Source organism: Bos javanicus, chromosome 4 (assembly GCF_032452875.1).
Source record: "Bos javanicus breed banteng chromosome 4, ARS-OSU_banteng_1.0, whole genome shotgun sequence".
Lineage (NCBI taxonomy): Eukaryota > Metazoa > Chordata > Mammalia > Artiodactyla > Bovidae > Bos > Bos javanicus.
Window position 1 is genome coordinate 94460438 of NC_083871.1, and position 17392 is coordinate 94477829.

The 17392-nt window shown below is 35.9% G+C and overlaps 1 protein-coding gene across 4 annotated transcripts in view; it reads left to right on the forward strand.

The window, feature by feature from the left end:
• The window catches only part of KLHDC10 (kelch domain containing 10), a 97355-nt gene that overhangs the window by 22205 nt on the left and 57758 nt on the right, over positions 1–17392 (forward strand). For 3 of the 4 annotated variants that reach the window (XM_061414702.1, XM_061414704.1, XM_061414700.1), the window contains exon 2: positions 13610–13696. The exons of the other annotated variant lie outside the window; for it this stretch is intronic. In XM_061414702.1, the coding sequence (XP_061270686.1) occupies positions 13610–13696 (87 nt within the window). The remainder of the gene's footprint in view (positions 1–13609; positions 13697–17392) is intronic. 4 annotated transcript variants of the gene reach the window in all.

The window sequence follows — 17392 nt, forward strand, 5'->3', positions numbered from 1 at the left end:
CTGGCATTTTTTTAGTTTTGCATTTAAGATATTGGCTCTCTGCTTATTACATAACAGGATTATTATCAATTTTTCAGGATAGTTTGTTTCTAAATACCAAATTTTAAGAGTTTTTTAAAAATCCAATGTTAAAAATTAATTATTTAATGAGTATTTTGTTCTTTTTGGGAAGATTAGTCCACCACAAGCTCTCATTGCCATTGGTCAAGTCTAGATCTTTTCTTGGAAGACACTGCATTTACCAATAGAAAATGGTGACTTGAGAGAAAGCAAAGTTAATTTATATAAAACAGTTGTGTCTTCACTTTCAAAACTGATCACTTTTCTAGTTTTAATCAAGAAACAATGAATAGCAAAAATAATAAATGGCATTTCTGGATACAATTGTTTGACTGTTGGAATTTTTGGATTTCCTTCTCCTTAGGAGTTCCTCAGTTTCACTTGCAGAAATAACATGGACTCTGTCTGTAAGGAGCTACCCATCTTCAGTGTTCCTTAAAGGAGGGAGGTTGCAAAATTTTAGATCAGCAGGCTTTGTCAAAATGATTTGATTTAAAAATCTGTTTTTCATATTTAGTCTCCTAACATCTGTACTCATAGAGTACGTAGTCTTTTTTTTCTCTCTCTTTCTCTCAGAAATGTTTTTTGGGAAAGAGGTTATTCTCTGGAAATTCAAGTTACAGAGTACAAGAAATCCAGGAGCAAGTAAAGACCAAACAGTGTAGTCTAGCTCTTGGGTGAATTATTACTATAAATTTTCATTTCAGTATAATTAGGATTCAGATATGTAGTTGTTAGTAAAGAAACTGATCAGATTGTTTTTTAGGGTTGTAGAAAAATATTCGATATTTTAGCTTAATATGCTTAATACAGATCCTTTTGCTATAGTTTACATTTCTAGACAGGTGCACATCAACACGACATTGTAAATCAACTATACTTCAAAAAAAAAAAAAAGCCACATTGACACAGATAACTTAGAGCACAAATGCAGACTCTTTTTTAAATCTTTAAACATAGAAAACAACCTATAAGAAGTAAAAAAAAAGTTTTAAAATGACTTTTAATTTTTCGCTTTTCCCCTCCTCTAAAACGCCTTAGAATCATAAAATATTAAAATTGAAAAAGACCTTGGAAGTCATCTTGCTTTATCTTCTACCCATTGTGGAAATCCTTTTCACAATAGGTCTAATTTAAAAAAAAAAAAATCTCTGTTTAAAGAGATCTTCTTATTTTGATCTCTTCAGTTAATGGGTTGCCTATTTGCAGAGAGCTGTCAGATTATTTGTTGTCTCTAATTGTTACAAAGATTTGCCTTCAATTCAGCTGCAACTTTGAGTTTCTCCCAGTTGTGTTTTCTGGTAGAATACTACCCTTTGAAGACAGTTATAACATTCTGGGTCTAAAGTCTTTTCAGTTGTATCTTCTAGTAGAATATGGAATAAATCCATTCCTTCTTCATTTAGCTACCCTTTGAAAACAATTGTAACTTTCTGGGTCTAAATTCTTTTTGATTTTTTAACTTGGGGGTCTATAAATTCACAAGTCTGTGGATAGTCTTCAGAGGATTGTATCATAGGTAAAATTGTGAACATACATGTGCTTTTTTCTGGGAAGAGAGCCATAATTTTTATTAGTCTCAGTGGAACCCAATTCCCTACCAAAGTTAATGTACCAGACCTACTGAAATGGACCTGGTAATCTGGACCTACTGGAATGGACCTGGTAATCTGCTTTTTGTTTTTGTATTTTTTAATAAGCTTGCAATGAGCCATCTAGTCCAGCATCTCAGGAACCATTGTACTGGGTAAGTTCTAAGATTAAAGCCTTTCTGATTCTGTTGAAAATGGTAGAATTTTTAGAGCTTTGGAGATAGTCTAGTATATATATAGTTTGTGATGTGCTTATAGTTATATCCTTCCTATCAAAAGATTAAACTGGTCCAAGAGGGTGGGGTTTTTATTTAAAACTTTATTTCAAAGTCTTGGGAGCCTGTGATGATGTTATTTTAGATTAGAAGTGTTCCTAGAATTTGTGTTTGTTAGATCCTGATATAGTATTTCAATCTAACAGAAGTTTATGAATTACAATACTTTTTGATTAATTTTTAATCTGTAAAAATTTTAGCCTCTTTTGTTTTTACTATTTCTAAGGAAGGATAGTATCATTTATGAACACTGGTTTCCGGGCTACCTTTTGGAACAGTTTAATTACAGCTCCCCCTGTGCTCCCTCCCTCCTCTGAAGACAAAACTACTCACCCAGCAAGCCCTTTTTTTTTTTTTTTCAGTAAAGTAGTACTTGAATAACTAATAATATAAACTGAAATGACAAAGAATAGCTTAAGATTTGAAGATGTCTCTCAGTGTGCTGTGATTACTTAATTTTTATAGAATAAAAGAAATCTATGATCGGCCTACCTTTTGCTACACGTGTTAGAGGAGTAGTGTCAGAAGAACAAAGAGACTAAAGTGAAAGAAAACAGAAAAATGAAGCACGGCAAGGGAAATGAATATGTTTTAATGACCAGTAGAAATGGCAAACAACAAAAAGGCGAGAACCAGCAATTTTCATTCATTTACCATTTATTTATAGAGTTGGCTTATAAGCAGATACATGTGAAAATGGAATATTTAAAATAAATAAGGAGTGTGGTTAAAAAACAGAAGATACAATATCTGATGTCTGGGGGAGCAAATTGCTGCTTTTGCCTCAATATTGTTAGTTCCCTAAAGATACATTTCCTTTGCATGTATTTGGGAAGTACAGTAGAAACCAGCAAGTAGTCAACAGCTGCTTGCACACTACTTGAAGGCCCCTAAAAGAATCAGAGTGAGCTTCAAGTTGCCAGCACAGTTGTTCCTCACAAATTTTGACTCCTAAAAACCTAAGGGATGGGAATTATTAACAGTTATTCCAGTAGATAGCATATTCAAAAGCAGAGACATTACTTTGCCAACAAAGGTCTGTCTAGTCAAGGTTATGGTTTTTCCTGTGGTCATGTATGCATGTGAGAGTTGGACTGTGAAGAAGGCTGAGTGCCAAAGAATTGATGCTTTTGAACTGTGGTGTTGGAGAAGACTCTTGAGAGTCCCTTGAACTGCAAGGAGATCCAACCAGTCCATTCTGAAGGAGATCAGCCCTGAGATTTCTTTGGAAGGAATGATGCTAAAGCTGAAACTCCAGTACTTTGGCCACCTCATATGAAGAGTTGACTCATTGGAAAAGACTCTGATGCTGGGAGGGATTGGGGGCAGGAGGAGAAGGGGACGACAGAGGATGAGATGGCTGGATGGCATCACTGACTCGATGGATGTGAGTCTGAGTGAACTCTGGGAGTTGGTGATGGACAGGGAGGCCTGGCGTGCTGCGATTCATGGGTTTGCAAAGAGTCGGACACGACTGAGCAACTGATCTGATCTGATCTGATCTGATTCCAGTAGTTAGGAATAATTTACTATGGTTTTATTCTTAAGTGGCAGTATAATGATACAATTAGCTTTCTTTATCCACGAGTTCCACATCCATGGATTCAGCCAACCTTGGATCCAAAATATTTCGGGAAAATAAAAAATTCGAAATAGCAAACACTGAAACACCTGGAGTAACAGGCAAATTTGGCCTTGGAATACGGACTGAAGCAGGGCAAAGACTAATAGAGTTTTGCCAAGAAAATGCACTGGTCATAACAAACACCCTCTTCCAACAACACAAGAGAAGACTATACATGGACATCACCAGATGGTCAACACTGAAATCAGATTGATTATATTCTTTGCAGCCAAAGATGGAGAAGCTCTATACAGTCAACCAAAACATGACCAGGAGCTGACTGTGGCTCAGATCATGAACTCCTTGTTGCCAAATTCAGACTTAAATTGAAGGAAGTAGGGAAAACCACTAGACCATTCAGGTATGACCTAAATCAAATCCCTTATGATTATACAGTGGAAGTGAGAAATAGATTTAAGGGCCTAGATCTGATAGATAGAGTGCCTGATGAACTATGGAATGAGCTTCGTGACATTGTACAGGAGACAGGGATCAAGACCATCCCCATGGAAAAGAAATGCAAAAAGCAAAATGGCTGTCTGGGGAGGCCTTACAAATAGCTGTGAAAAGAAGAGAAGTGAAAAGCAAAGGAGAAAAGGAAAGATATAAGCATCTGAATGCAGAGTTCCAAAGAATAGCAAGAAGAGATAAGAAAGCCTTCTTCAGTGATCAATGCAAAGAAATAGAGGAAAACAACAGAATGGGAAAGACTAGGGATCTCTTCAAGAAAATCAGAGATACCAAAGGAACATTTCATGCAAAGATGGGCTTGATAAAGGACAGAAATGGTATGGACCTAACAGAAGCAGAAGATATTAAGAAGAGATGGCAAGAATACACAGAAGAACTATACAAAAAGATCTTCACGACCCAGGTAATCACGATGGTGGGATTACTCACCTAGAGCCAGACATCCTGGAATGTGAAGTCAAGTGGGCCTTAGGAAGCATCACTACGAACAAAGCTAGTGGAGGTGATGGAATTCCAGTTGAGCTGTTCCAAATCCTGAAAGATGATGCTGTGAAAGTGCTGCACTCAAGATGCCAGCAAATTTGGAAAACTCAGCAGTGGCCACAGGACTGGAAAAGGTCAGTTTTCATTCCAATCCCAAAGAAAGGCAATGCCAAAGAATGCTCAAACTACCGCACAATTGCACTCCTCTCACACGCTAGTAAAGTAATGCTCAAAATTCTCCAGGCCAGGCTTCAGCAATATGTGAACCGTGAACTTCCTGATGTTCAAACTGGCTTTAGAAAAGGCAGAGGAACCAGAGATCAAATTGCCAACATCTGCTGGATCATGGAAAAAGCAAGAGAGTTCCAGAAAAACATCTATTTCTGCTTTATTGACTATGCCAAAGCCTTTGACTGTGTGGATCACAATAAACGGTGGAAAATTCTTCAAGAGATGGGAATACCAGACCATCTGATCTGCCTCCTGAGAAATTTGTATGCAGGTCAGGAAGCAACAGTTAGAACAGGACATGGAACAACAGACTGGCTCCAAATAGGAAAAGGAGTTCGTCAAGGCTATATATTGTCACTCTGTTTATTTAACTTACATGCAGAGTACATCATGAGAAACGCTGGACTGGAGGAAGCACAAGCTGGAATCAAGATTGCTGGGAGAAATATCAATCACCTCAGATATGCAGATGACACCACCCTTATGGCAGAAAGTGAAGAGGAACTAAAAAGCCTCTTGATGAAAGTGAAAGTGGAGAGTGAAAAAGTTGGCTTAAAGCTCAACATTCAGAAAACAAAGATCATGGCATCCGGTCCCATCACTTAATGGGAAATAGATGGGGAAACAGTGGAAACAGTGTCATACTTTACTTTGGGGGGCTCCAAAATCACTGCAGATGGTGACTGCAGCCATGAAATGAAAAGACGCTTACTCCTTGGAAGGAAAGTTATGACCAACCTAGATAGCATATTCAAAAGCAGAGACATTACTTTGCCAACAAAGATTCGTCTAGTCAAGGCTATGGTTTTTCCAGTGGTCATGTATGGATGTGAGAGTTGGACTGTGAAGAAGGCTGAGCACCGAAGAATTGATGCTTTTGAACTGTGGTGTTGGAGAAGACTCTTGAGAGTCCCCTGGACTGCAAGGAGATCCAACCAGTCCATTCTGAAGGAGATCAGCCCTGGGATTTCTTTGGAAGGAATGATGCTACAGCTGAAACTCCAGTACTTTGGCCATCTCATGCAGAGTTGACTCATTGGAAAAGACTCTGATGCTGGGAGGGATTGGGGGCAAGAGAAGAAGGGGACGACAGAGGATGAGATGGCTGGATGGCATCACTGACTCGATGGACGTGAGTCTGAGTGAACTCCAGGAGTTGGTGATGGACAGGGAGGCCTGGCGTGCTGCGATTCATGGGGTCGCAAAGAGTCGGACACGACTGAGCAAGTGATCTGATCTGATCTGATCTGAATCTGCTTCACTCCCGCAACTATTTACAGATAATTTACATTGTATTTACAACTACTTACATAGCATTTACATTGTATTAGGTATTATCAATCTAGAGTGGATTTGAAGTATAGAGGAAGATGTGTGAGTAGGTTATATGCATACTTAAGCCTTAACCATTTTATAGAATAAGGGAGTTGAACATCCTTGGATTTTGGTATCTGTAAGGGGTCCTGGAACCAATCTCCAGTTGAAATTGAGGGATGACTGTATAATGGAGCATCTTGGGAGAGGAGAGTAACTTCTTTAAGGAGTTGGGAGAGTGTATCTTTGGTTGAGAAATACTGCCTCAATATTCATTCATTCATTTAACAATTATTTATCAAGTGCCTCTATTACACATACTTGTTTTCAGGTGCCAAATTGAATTGAGGTTATGAGCATTATTGACTGCATGGGTTTGAATCCTGGAGTTTTTACTTATTACTTGGCTAAGTGACCTTGGGCAAATTACTTAATCTCTCTGTGTCTTAGTTTCCTCATCTGTAAATTTGGGATCATAATTTTTATCTATCTCTGAGTTGTGGTAAGGACTAAATGAGTTCTTGGAAGAGAATTTTTTTAAGGAATACAGTTATTTTCACACACACATACAGACATATATACATATACATAATGCATGACCAAACCAGAACACAGTACAGTGTAGCACTGTAACTCATATTTTGGTTTGTATTAATTTATATACTGCTTTGTTTCAAAAAGGATTTGAGGCAGAACCAAAGTCTCTTAAAAAATACTCTGTACCCAGGCAGCACAGCAGAATCGATACAGGTTCAGATCTTATTTTGAAAGGCAAAGGCAGACATTTTAAAATGAATGTATATACGTGCTGCAAATAGAGTGTATACTCAGTACATGTCATTTCTCTTATGTTTAAAAGGAAGTAATTTACTTAACAAATTGGTCACTGTCAGCCCAAAGTATGCCGTGGCACAGGTAGACATAGTTCTGTGAGTACATTAGGAGTAGAGTGCAGGCTGAATTTTAGCTCCCATTTATCCACTTGGCATGGAGTTCTCATGCAGTAACCAGTCTGCACAACCATGCAGTGATTCTGAATACAGTATTAATTTGCTTCTCTTTGGAAATTCGTTATGAATATTAAATTGTATAAAGCAGTAGGACCATATCATCTAAACTAGAATTCTTAGATCGAGTTCTCTGTCAATAGTTCTGATTGTTAAAATATTCATTCTTGTTTCTGATAGGTCATTTTGAATGCAGTCTGCTCCATATCAACATAGTTAGGTTTTTCTTCTTCATTCTGGTTTTTATTTTCCATACTTTTTACCTTGGAATATTGTAAATTTACATGCAGTTGTAAGGAATAATTCAGAGAGATCCATATACCCTTCATCCAGTTTCCCAGATGATAATATCTTATTGCTATCGCATAGTAACAACCAGGAAATTGACATTGATATCAACTTACTTTACTCGGATTTCATTAGTTTTATATGCACTAATTCATGTATGTGTCTATGCATGTGTTTTGAGTTCTGTGTAATTTTGTCACGTGTAGATTTTCATGGCTGCCTAGTCAAGGTACGGCACAGATCCATTTACAAGGGCCCCTCAAGTGTAGGCACAGCCACCTTTCCTGGCAAACCTCTGGCACCCCCTAGTCTGTCCTCCATCTCTATATAGTTTCATCATTTCAGTTATGTTATATAAGTGGAATCATGTAACCTCTTTTTTTTCCCATGTATCCTTTTGACGCTGGTTTTTTTTTATTCAGCATAATTCCCTTGAGAGCCATCCAAGTTGTTGCCCCCATCAATAGTAGTTGATTGGTACTGAGTAGTCTGCCATGGCATAGACGGAACCACAGTTTGTTTACCCATTCTGATTCATTGGAAAGTTGGTCAGGTTTTGGCTGTTGTGAATGAACTTTCTGTGAACGTTTATGGACAGGTTTTTGTGTAAGCATAAGTTATTTTTTTTTCTCCCAGTTTGCTTGGTGTTGAATTTTATCAAATGCTTTTTCTGCATTTATTGAGATGATGGTACAGTTTTTCCTCTTTATTCTGTTTTTTGTGGTGAATTATACTGATTTTTGAATTTTTTATCAGTCTCATTTTGGGGACAAATTTCACTTAATCATGATGTTATCCTTTCTATGTAATTTTGATTTGATAATATTTTGTTTAGAATTTTTGTGCCTGTGTTTCTAAAAGATGTTGACCTGTAATGATTTTTAATATCTTTATCAGACTTTGATATGATGGTTCTACTAGTCTTATAAATGAGAAGATTCTCTATTCTCTGTAAGCATTTGTGTCTGCCTTAAATGTTTGGAATGATGCCATCTTAAAGTCTTTACATAATACTTAAGTTTATATTTTCTATCAATATCTATATTAGTCACCCTCTGTATCTTTTTTTTAACCATTCATGAACTTACCCTTCTCCCAACCCTTCTTTTTACCCTTACAATTATTTGTCAATATCACCTGAGAGTACACTTGTGAATGTTAGTAAGCTTTTGTTTTACTAAAACACTTATTCAGTAAGTCAGCACTTCTCTGCTTACTCTTTTCTTTTACTTTGATGATGATTATTGAATTTTTAAAAAATTCTAGATATATATCTCTGAGTAATTCTTTCACCAGAATTCTTGAGAGAAGCAAAAATTTTGTGTCTTTGTGCATTCAAAAATGTCTTGGGAGGGACTTCCCTGGTGGTCCAGTGGTTAAACCTCCATGTTTCCTTTGCATGTGTCATGGGTTTGATCCCTGGTTGGGGAACTAGGATCCCATGAGGTATGCAGTACAGCCAAAAAATAATAATAAAAAAATTTTAAGAATGTCTTAATTTCACTCTCATAATTGACTGAGAGTTTGAGTTGATACAGATTTCTCATTTTAAAAGTATATCTAGTTGTCCCAGGACCATTTGTTGAAAAGATTATGCTTTTCTCATTGAGTAATCTTGTCACCCTTGTCAAGTCAATTGACCAGATGTATATGGATTTACTTGTAGACTCTTTAATTCTGTCCCATTAATACACATGTCCATCCTTATGCCAGTACTACAGTTTTGAATACTATGTCTTTGCAGTAAGCTTTGACTCCAGGAAGTATAAGTCTTCCAGTTCAGTTCTTTTTCAAGATTATTTTGGTTTTATGAGTTCCTTGTGTTTCCATATGAAGTTTCATATTAGCTTGTCTGTTTCTGCAAAAAAAAGCAGGTGGAATTTTTATAATAATTGCTCAATTCCCTTTTATATCTTATTAAAATGCTTCCCACCTCTTTTTCCTTTTATACTGTATTCAGGTGAATTTCTTTGGCTCCATCTTTTAACTAGTAATTTAATTCGTTCTTTTTTTTCATCCTTAATTAATTTTTTTGTTAGTTAAATGATCAAAATTTAATTTCTAAAAGTTCCAATTTATTTCTTCTTAAATAAATGTATTCAGTTCAGTTCAGTCGCTCAGTCATGTCCGACTCTTTGCGATCCCATGAATCGCAGCACGCCAGGCCTCCCTGTCCATCACCAACTCCCGGAGTTCACCCAGACTCACGTCCATCGAGTCAGTGATGCCATCCAGCCATCTCATCCTCTGTCTTCCCCTTCTCCTCCTGCCCCCAATCCCTCCCAGCATCAGAGTCTTTTCCAATGAGTCAACTCTTCGCATGAGGCGGCCAAAGTACTGGAATTTCAGCTTTAGCATCATTCCTTCCAAAGAAATCCCAATATTACTGTCTGGTATATCTCAGGATAGTAATTGTACCTAATCTAAGGTCTTACTCTATTTAATTTGTTAGCTCTCTTTCTTTGGGTGTGAGTTCTTTTTGTAACATTAGTAACTTTTTCATGTTTGGGTCTTGGTTTTGTGCTCACTCATCTTTATTTGATAGTCCTGGTTAGCCTTCCTGTGAATGTTAGATCTGTTTACTGCAGCAAGTCTCCACTGACTGTGGGTAGAGATGGACTATGCAATTGCCAGTCTTCTCTAATGTCTGTCCCCTTTTTCCTAGGATTTAATATCCACTCAAAGCTCTGTCCTGTCTTTTTTTTTTATCTTTAAACTTTATTGTATTGGTTCTGCCATATATCGAAATGAATCCTCCACAGGCATACATGTGTTCCCCATCCTGAACCCTCCTCCCTCCTGTCCTGTCTTTTTGATCCAAGTGTTTATATACTCATTGTTCCTACCTGGGGAGTGACACCTTTCTAGTTTGATGCCATTGTTCTTATCTGGAAGCAACGACTCCTAACCAGTTATGCTGAAATTCTGTAAATTATTTCTGTTCTTTCTGCTTTCACCTCTGGGCTTATTTAGTTAACTCTAAGGGCTGTTCAGATCACTTGCAATAGCCTTCTACTCTGGGTGTGTAGGACTGTGATAAACCTCCTTTAAGCTGATTCTATCAGCTTTTCATTTTTCAGTGATTGACTAAGACCATTTCTTGCTCTTTTTTGTTTATATATTTTTTAAATGGCTTTTGTGTTATTTGTGAGGTTTTGGGGAGAGGGGAGTTGCTTGCAGTGTGCTCAGCCTACTGTCTTGATTATTGATGACTACATCATATTTATAGTGTAATAAATAAACAGGAAAAACTTAAAAGCTAGCCAAAAATAAAATCTTGATGAAATGATTGGAAAATTATGGTTTTTGTTTCGAAGAGTAGAAGCAATCACAAATGAAGATTGACACTCAAATATATAAAAATTAAAGCTTCAATAAACAAAATTTCAGGAATATGTTTACTTGAAATTGGAAAGATATATTTGGTATGTTGCTGGTTTCTCATTTTATCAGCTCTTTGGCTAAAGGAAGAAAACAAGGCTTCTGAAGTTAGTGCCTACTTCGCCTGAATAACCCTCTGCAGAGTCAATATTAGCCCGTGCCTTTGACAGACTTATGTTGGTTGCTGACAGAGAAGCAGGCCAAAGATGTATGACAAATTCTGAAAAAACATCAAAAAGCATTTTTGATTACAACTTTGGTTCAGTAATTTTCAGTATTACTCCCTCACTGTTATCTAAATTTGTTTTATATTTTTCCACTATAAAATAATGTATGTCTTAGAATTTTGGGATAATATAAAAGGAGTGAGAATCCTCAACCTGAATCATAACCGCTGTTAGCACTTTGATATGTTTCTTTATAGTATTTTCTTATCATAGCTTCAAAAAAAATTAGTAATATGGTATTGTTTTTCTTCCCGTCCAAAAGTAATACCTACTCAGTGAGAAAGCTTGGAAAATAGAGACAGCACTAGGAAAAGAAAACAAAATTGCTCTTAATAACTGCCCAAAGATAACCACAATTAAAATCTGATGTATATCCTGCCTGAATTTTTCATGACTATATATACTTTTTTCTTTGTTAATATGGTATAATACGCTACTTCTATTTTGTACCTGTACTTTCATTTGCAATATATTGTGAATGTCTTCTCATGTTAGTAAATACTCTTGTGTGTATTTTTTAGTGGTGTGTAGAATGTGAATATATTTAAGTATGTTTACTTAGCATACTTAACCATTTCCCTATGATTGGACTCTGAAAGTGTTTCAGATTTTTTACCATTATAAATAATACCGTAGTATCTTTGTCCATACGTCTTTCCATGCATCTATGATTGTTTCTTTAGGAATAAATTCCTAGAAGTGGAATAGCTGGGTCAAAGGGTATGTACATTTCAATGCTTTTGATACATAAAGATGTCAAATTTTAAGCTAATTGCTTGTTATATTTTGTCTCGTATTGCTAATTGTTTTATGTGTTTGTCTTGTCTCCCTAATTAGAATATAAGCTCCTTGAGGGCAAGGGAAGTTTCTTATGCATCTTATGTATCCTTTGATAGTGTGGTTTTACAATGTTGGACTTATGAGTGATCGACAAGTATTGTATTGATTAAAAGCTGTGGTTTTCCAATTTTTGGATGCCATAAACCTATAAATTAAAAGACATATATCTATTTGGGGATACAAACAGGCTTGCAAAATTTCTATTTTTCTAAGAAAGAATATTAAAAAACAAAATCAGCTACCATTTTTTATCACCTTCATCTCACAAAAGAATATTTAATAACAGAAGTTTCTAATTTCTGAAAAAAAGAATAGACTTTTAAATGGAACATTTTAGCATTTAAAAAACTTACTGCCTTGTCCATATTTTTCTTATTTTGTGTTGTACTAGTAAATCTTTACCTTAGCCTAGCAGTGGTCCATAGGCCAACATTTGGGAACTGCTGATTTAAAAGACTTAGAGGACTAACAGATAAACTCCTTGCAAAATAAATAATTCTTTCCTTTGCCCACAAGTCTCTCTCCTCCACAATATTAAGTATACATGTACAGGTAATGCCATTTCATTACACAGAATTTGTGTATCTCTACGTACAAGTACTACATCTAAGATATTTCCAGTTGCCAAAATAAAAAACTATATGCTTTCTAAGGAATTTGAGACAGGTTAAGTGTGATGTAGTAGAAAGAAGGCACGTATTAAGAGTCAGACTGCCCAGACTTGACTCCTGGCTTTGGCATTAAGTCACTTAATTTTTTTTTTTTTAGCTTCCTTACTTATAAATTAAGATGATAATATCTTCCTTGAAGTGTTTTTATTGCCCCTGTTAATAGCAGTTACCTCAGTGTAATGTAATTATTTGTTTAGGCATCTGCCTTCCTCAGAAGACCATGAGTTCTTGAGGCTAGGAGTCATATCGTCCTCTGGCCTGGGGCTCACAGCAGAGCAGGTGCTTAATGAAATGACTGTTGAAACCGTACAAGCTTATTGTGAGGATCAAATGAGATAACATGTATAGAAGCTCTTTGTAACTTTAAATTCAATACCAATGTTAATTGTTTTTATTGCCTATAAGAGCTGTCTTTGGGAGCTATCAGCACTTTGAGAAGAGACAAAATTATCCCATTAACACTTTGCATTTTTCTTCTATATTATAAGAACAAGTTTTAATTGGGATTAATGTGCAGTTAATTTGCTTCCTGTGAAGACAGAAAAATTTCCTTATTTTTCTCCCCCCACTGGGGAATTGTCAAATGTTAAATGTTTGTTTTATTCGTTTGCTATCATAAAATTTTAATTTAGCTAGATCAGCTTATTTCATATTTAAAGAATGATGCCCATTGCTTTATCCTGTTAACCATAAAACTGATAAAAGAATTAACACCAAACCCAGAAGAGAACAGGAGCCTACATTATATCAAATTAGTTTTAGTAAGAGCTCTCTTTTTAACATTCACTGACTTTTAAAAATGTCATCATTTCTGATCTGTTTATAAAGCTCCTGGTAAATTTTTGCCACAAGATGGCATTGGTGATTATTGAATGCATGTTCTATTGAACCAGAATTTTGAAAAATGGTGCACATAATTGTTCATATTCTTTTGGGGATGAATTGAAAACCTTCATCACTGCTTATATATTAATTTGATTTTGTTTTGACTTTCAAAACAGGGTTAAATGCTACTTTACATCATTTCTTTCTGTATTCAAGTATTGTTTTGTTTCCTGTTTTTCTGTCTTTATAACTGCAGTTGCTATGTATTATTTGCCATGTGTTGTATGTGTCTGACTTATTGCTGATAATTGTGGTAACAGGTAAGAAGAAAATACGATGGGACCCAGTTAGGAGGCGCTTCATTCAGTCCTGTCCCATCATAAGGATCCCTAACAGGTTTTTGAGAGGTGGGTGATAACTAGCAAGAGATCTGTGCTTCATATGGGTTAAAGGGAGCTTTGAATTTTCTAAACTCAAAACTCTGGTTTTTAAAAATTGTCTGAACAGCTAAAATTGGATTAAGGGAAGTCTAGAATTTTAATTTTAAACCTGTATTTCATATTGAGCACTGTTGGAACTGTAATTATAAATTTTGGGAAGTTAGAATTACTTCATGTGTATTAGATGGTAGAAATAAATCATCTCACTATCAGTATTATTCCCTTATAAGTATATTAAAAAGAACTTTGAATAATTTATAAAATAAGGGTATGGGAAATGCTTTTCTAATATGATTTTAAGGAAGAAATAAAATTTATATGACTGTAAATTTGTATGTCAGAAGCCATTAATAAGATAAAAGGGAGAAATATTTGTAACAAATGGTTAGTATCATGACTATATAAAGAGCTCTTACAAATTAATAGTTTAAAAACAAATACCCATTGGAAAAATAGGCAAAAGAACATGAACAATTAATAAAAAATAATAAAAAGCTCAATAAATATGAGATGTTTATTTTCACTATTGTTATAAACATAACTGAAATAATAAGATTTTTTGCCTATTAGGTCAGCAAAGACTAAAAATAAGAGTACTCAGTGTTGCAATGGTATGGGGAAGTCCAAACTCATATACTGAAGGAAGTATAAATTTAATACCGCCTTTCTGGATTTAATTTGGCAGTATGTATCAAAAGCCTTAAAAATGTTCACATCCTTTGACCTAGTAACCTTACTTTTAGGTTTCATTCTTTCTGTTTTTCTTTTTTTTTTTTTCAATAAAACATATTCCTACTGAAAAAAAGAAAATCTCAGAAGAGGGTTGAAAACTCTGGTTCACACTATTTTTCTAGATATAACAAATTGTCAGACAGGCATTCTTAATATTATAATTTAGACCTTATTTAAAAGCCAATTTATCTAATTTTGACTGAAGAGATTATTTTTTTTTAAAGTCTAGAAAAAAGTCCTGCAGCAGCTAAAGACATTTCCTATATCTAGTGCCTAATCTATTTTTAGCAGCCAAGCTCCAGATGATGAAAAAATAAATAGGTCAAGATAAGATACAGAGAGTGCTATGCTACCTTTTTTAAAAATTCTCTTTTTCTTTTCTTTTATTTTTTGGCTGCACCGCATGGCTTGTGGGATTTTAGTTCCCTGACCAGGGATTGAACCTGGGCCGTGGAAGTGAAGGCACCTAGTCATAACCACCGGACCACCAGGGAATTCCTGCTATGCTACCTTCTAGCAAAAATAATTTTATTAATAGAAACTAAGAGATAATTTTAGTGTTACGTGACCAAAAAAAAAAAAAAAACAAACCACTGTGTACACGTGGCCAAGCAGTACATCTAATTCTATAACATGATTTTTCTTTTTCCTATTTAAAAGATTAAAATGCTAATTTATTGATTTATAATGAGAAAGCTAACTTAGGCTGACTAAACAAGTATAATTAAGCAATTGTGTAATTAGGATATAAAATTCAATATATCAATTTTGTATAAACATAAAAAAAGGAAATGGTGAAATAACATTTTGTCTGGTTGGTGGGATTTTGTTTTCTTTTGTTTATGCTCTGTTTTTCAATGTTTTAATCATGGAAAAAAGAGATTAGTACAGGTAAGTTTCATACCTTTGGTTATTTTTGTAAGCCCTAAATCGCCTCAAAAAATGGCTGAGGAAGATGGACTGACTGTGCTGAGAAGAGTGAGGTGGGACTAAACTCAGCACCAGCAACATCAGGACCCCCAGTGGCCGCCACTGACCCAGGGGCCTTGTCTTACTTCTCACCTTTGACCTGTTTGTAGTGTTTGATCTGTTGACCACCTGCACCTTCTTAAATTTTTCTCTCTTTTTGGGTTATACCTTGATGTACAATCTGAGATGTTTTCTTCCAACCTCTTTGATTGTTCATTCCGTTTCCTATACTAGCTTTTTTTCTTCCTGCTCACTAAAGATGGGTATTACTCCAACATTCTGTCCTCTCCATTATCTCCTCCTGTTATCTCATCAGATTTCACAGACTTAACTAACCTTGTTCGTTCATTCATGCTTTCATTCTTTCAGTATTTTTTGATTGCCTCCTGAGTAACAGGCTCTATGCTAGCTCAATAATCTAGATACTAGAGAAGCAGGTAAAGAAATAATTACAGAATAATTTGAACATATAATTCTTTGTGGTAAATGTCCTGATGAGGTAGTGGGAGTGTGGGAGTGCAAGAAGAGGTACCTGACTCAACATGTGGGAAGGACAGAGGAAGGGAAGTCATCAGGATGCCTTTTCAGAAGAGATAACACTGAGTAGTGTGAGTAGGTGTTAACAGGGCAGAGTTGGAACGTCTCACATGGGGACCAAGCAGCTTGAGTAAAGGCAGTTAGGTGGAACAGAGTATGGTCTTTCAGAGGAACTGTAGGAAGTTCAGCAGAGTGGGAAAGAGTGCGATAGAAGAAGCTGGAGAGGGTCCAGATCAAGTCGGGCACTGTCCCCAGCAAGTTTTTAGGATCAGTTTATTTAACTAGCAAAGAGATTTAATTGGAAGACCAGTTACAAGGTTGTTAGAGTTATCAAGGTGAGAAATGATGGAGACTACAACTAAGGTAGTTACATATAGTAGGACTAGAGAGTACGTAATCAATTTAAAATGTAATGAGGTGGAATTAGATGAGACTCGGTGACCACTTGAAGAGGAGGAGGGAAAAGCCAAGAAAGCTTCAGCTTTCTGTGTGGACCATTTTCTCTTTACAGGTGTTGTATTAGATGGATGGAAGGGCAGGTTGAGGGAAAAGATAATAAATTCAGTTTAAACTCCCCAAACCAACAATAGCATGTCCTTGGACACTCAGTCTAAGAGTTATTTCTAGGGAAGCCTCTTTGGAAGCCTGCCTCTTTGTTTTGATCGCACCCTCTGTGTACCTGCCTGTATCATAATACTTAGCACACTGAATTAGAGTCATGTGTTTACTTGTTGTGTGCCTGCCTTAGACTGTAAGCTCTGTGAGGGCAGGGACAGTGGAGCACTGCCTTTCGTTTCTTTATCTCCAGTTTGTAGCACGGTGCATGTGGTAGGTGTATCACATGTATTTGAGTTGAATTTGTTATTTGTGAAGCTGCTGTCAGGAGAATAGGATGGGACTAAAATTTTAGTACATTTTTTACTTCCTTCTGGTGATAGTGACAGCAAACTAATGAGTTGCTGAGAATATGAAAATGCAGTTTAGTGTTTCCTTAGTTTTTTTTTAAGTTATCTATAGTCTTGAAATTGCCACTTTTAAGCCTCTCATTTTGGGACTCCTACACATTACCTCTTTTGATTCTGATTAAACGGTTTCATAGTACTCATTTTCTGTCACTAGATTCCTTCACTAGATCCTGTATCTTTTCTAATTATTTTCTATCTGTGTAAAAAGTAGTGTGAAAACAATATCAGTGTAGTGAAGACAGCGTGTTTTCATTGCAAAATGATGGTTTGATTATACCCATTTCCTCTCCCATACTTCTCATATATCACTGAAAATTACAAAACAGACATATAAAAAAGAATGAATCATAATTGTATTGAACAACAGTAAAGGGAGGCTTTGAAACCAGATTACCCATGTCTGAATCCAGGCTCTGGCACTTACCAACTACGTGACTTTGGGCAAGTTGCTTATTCTTTT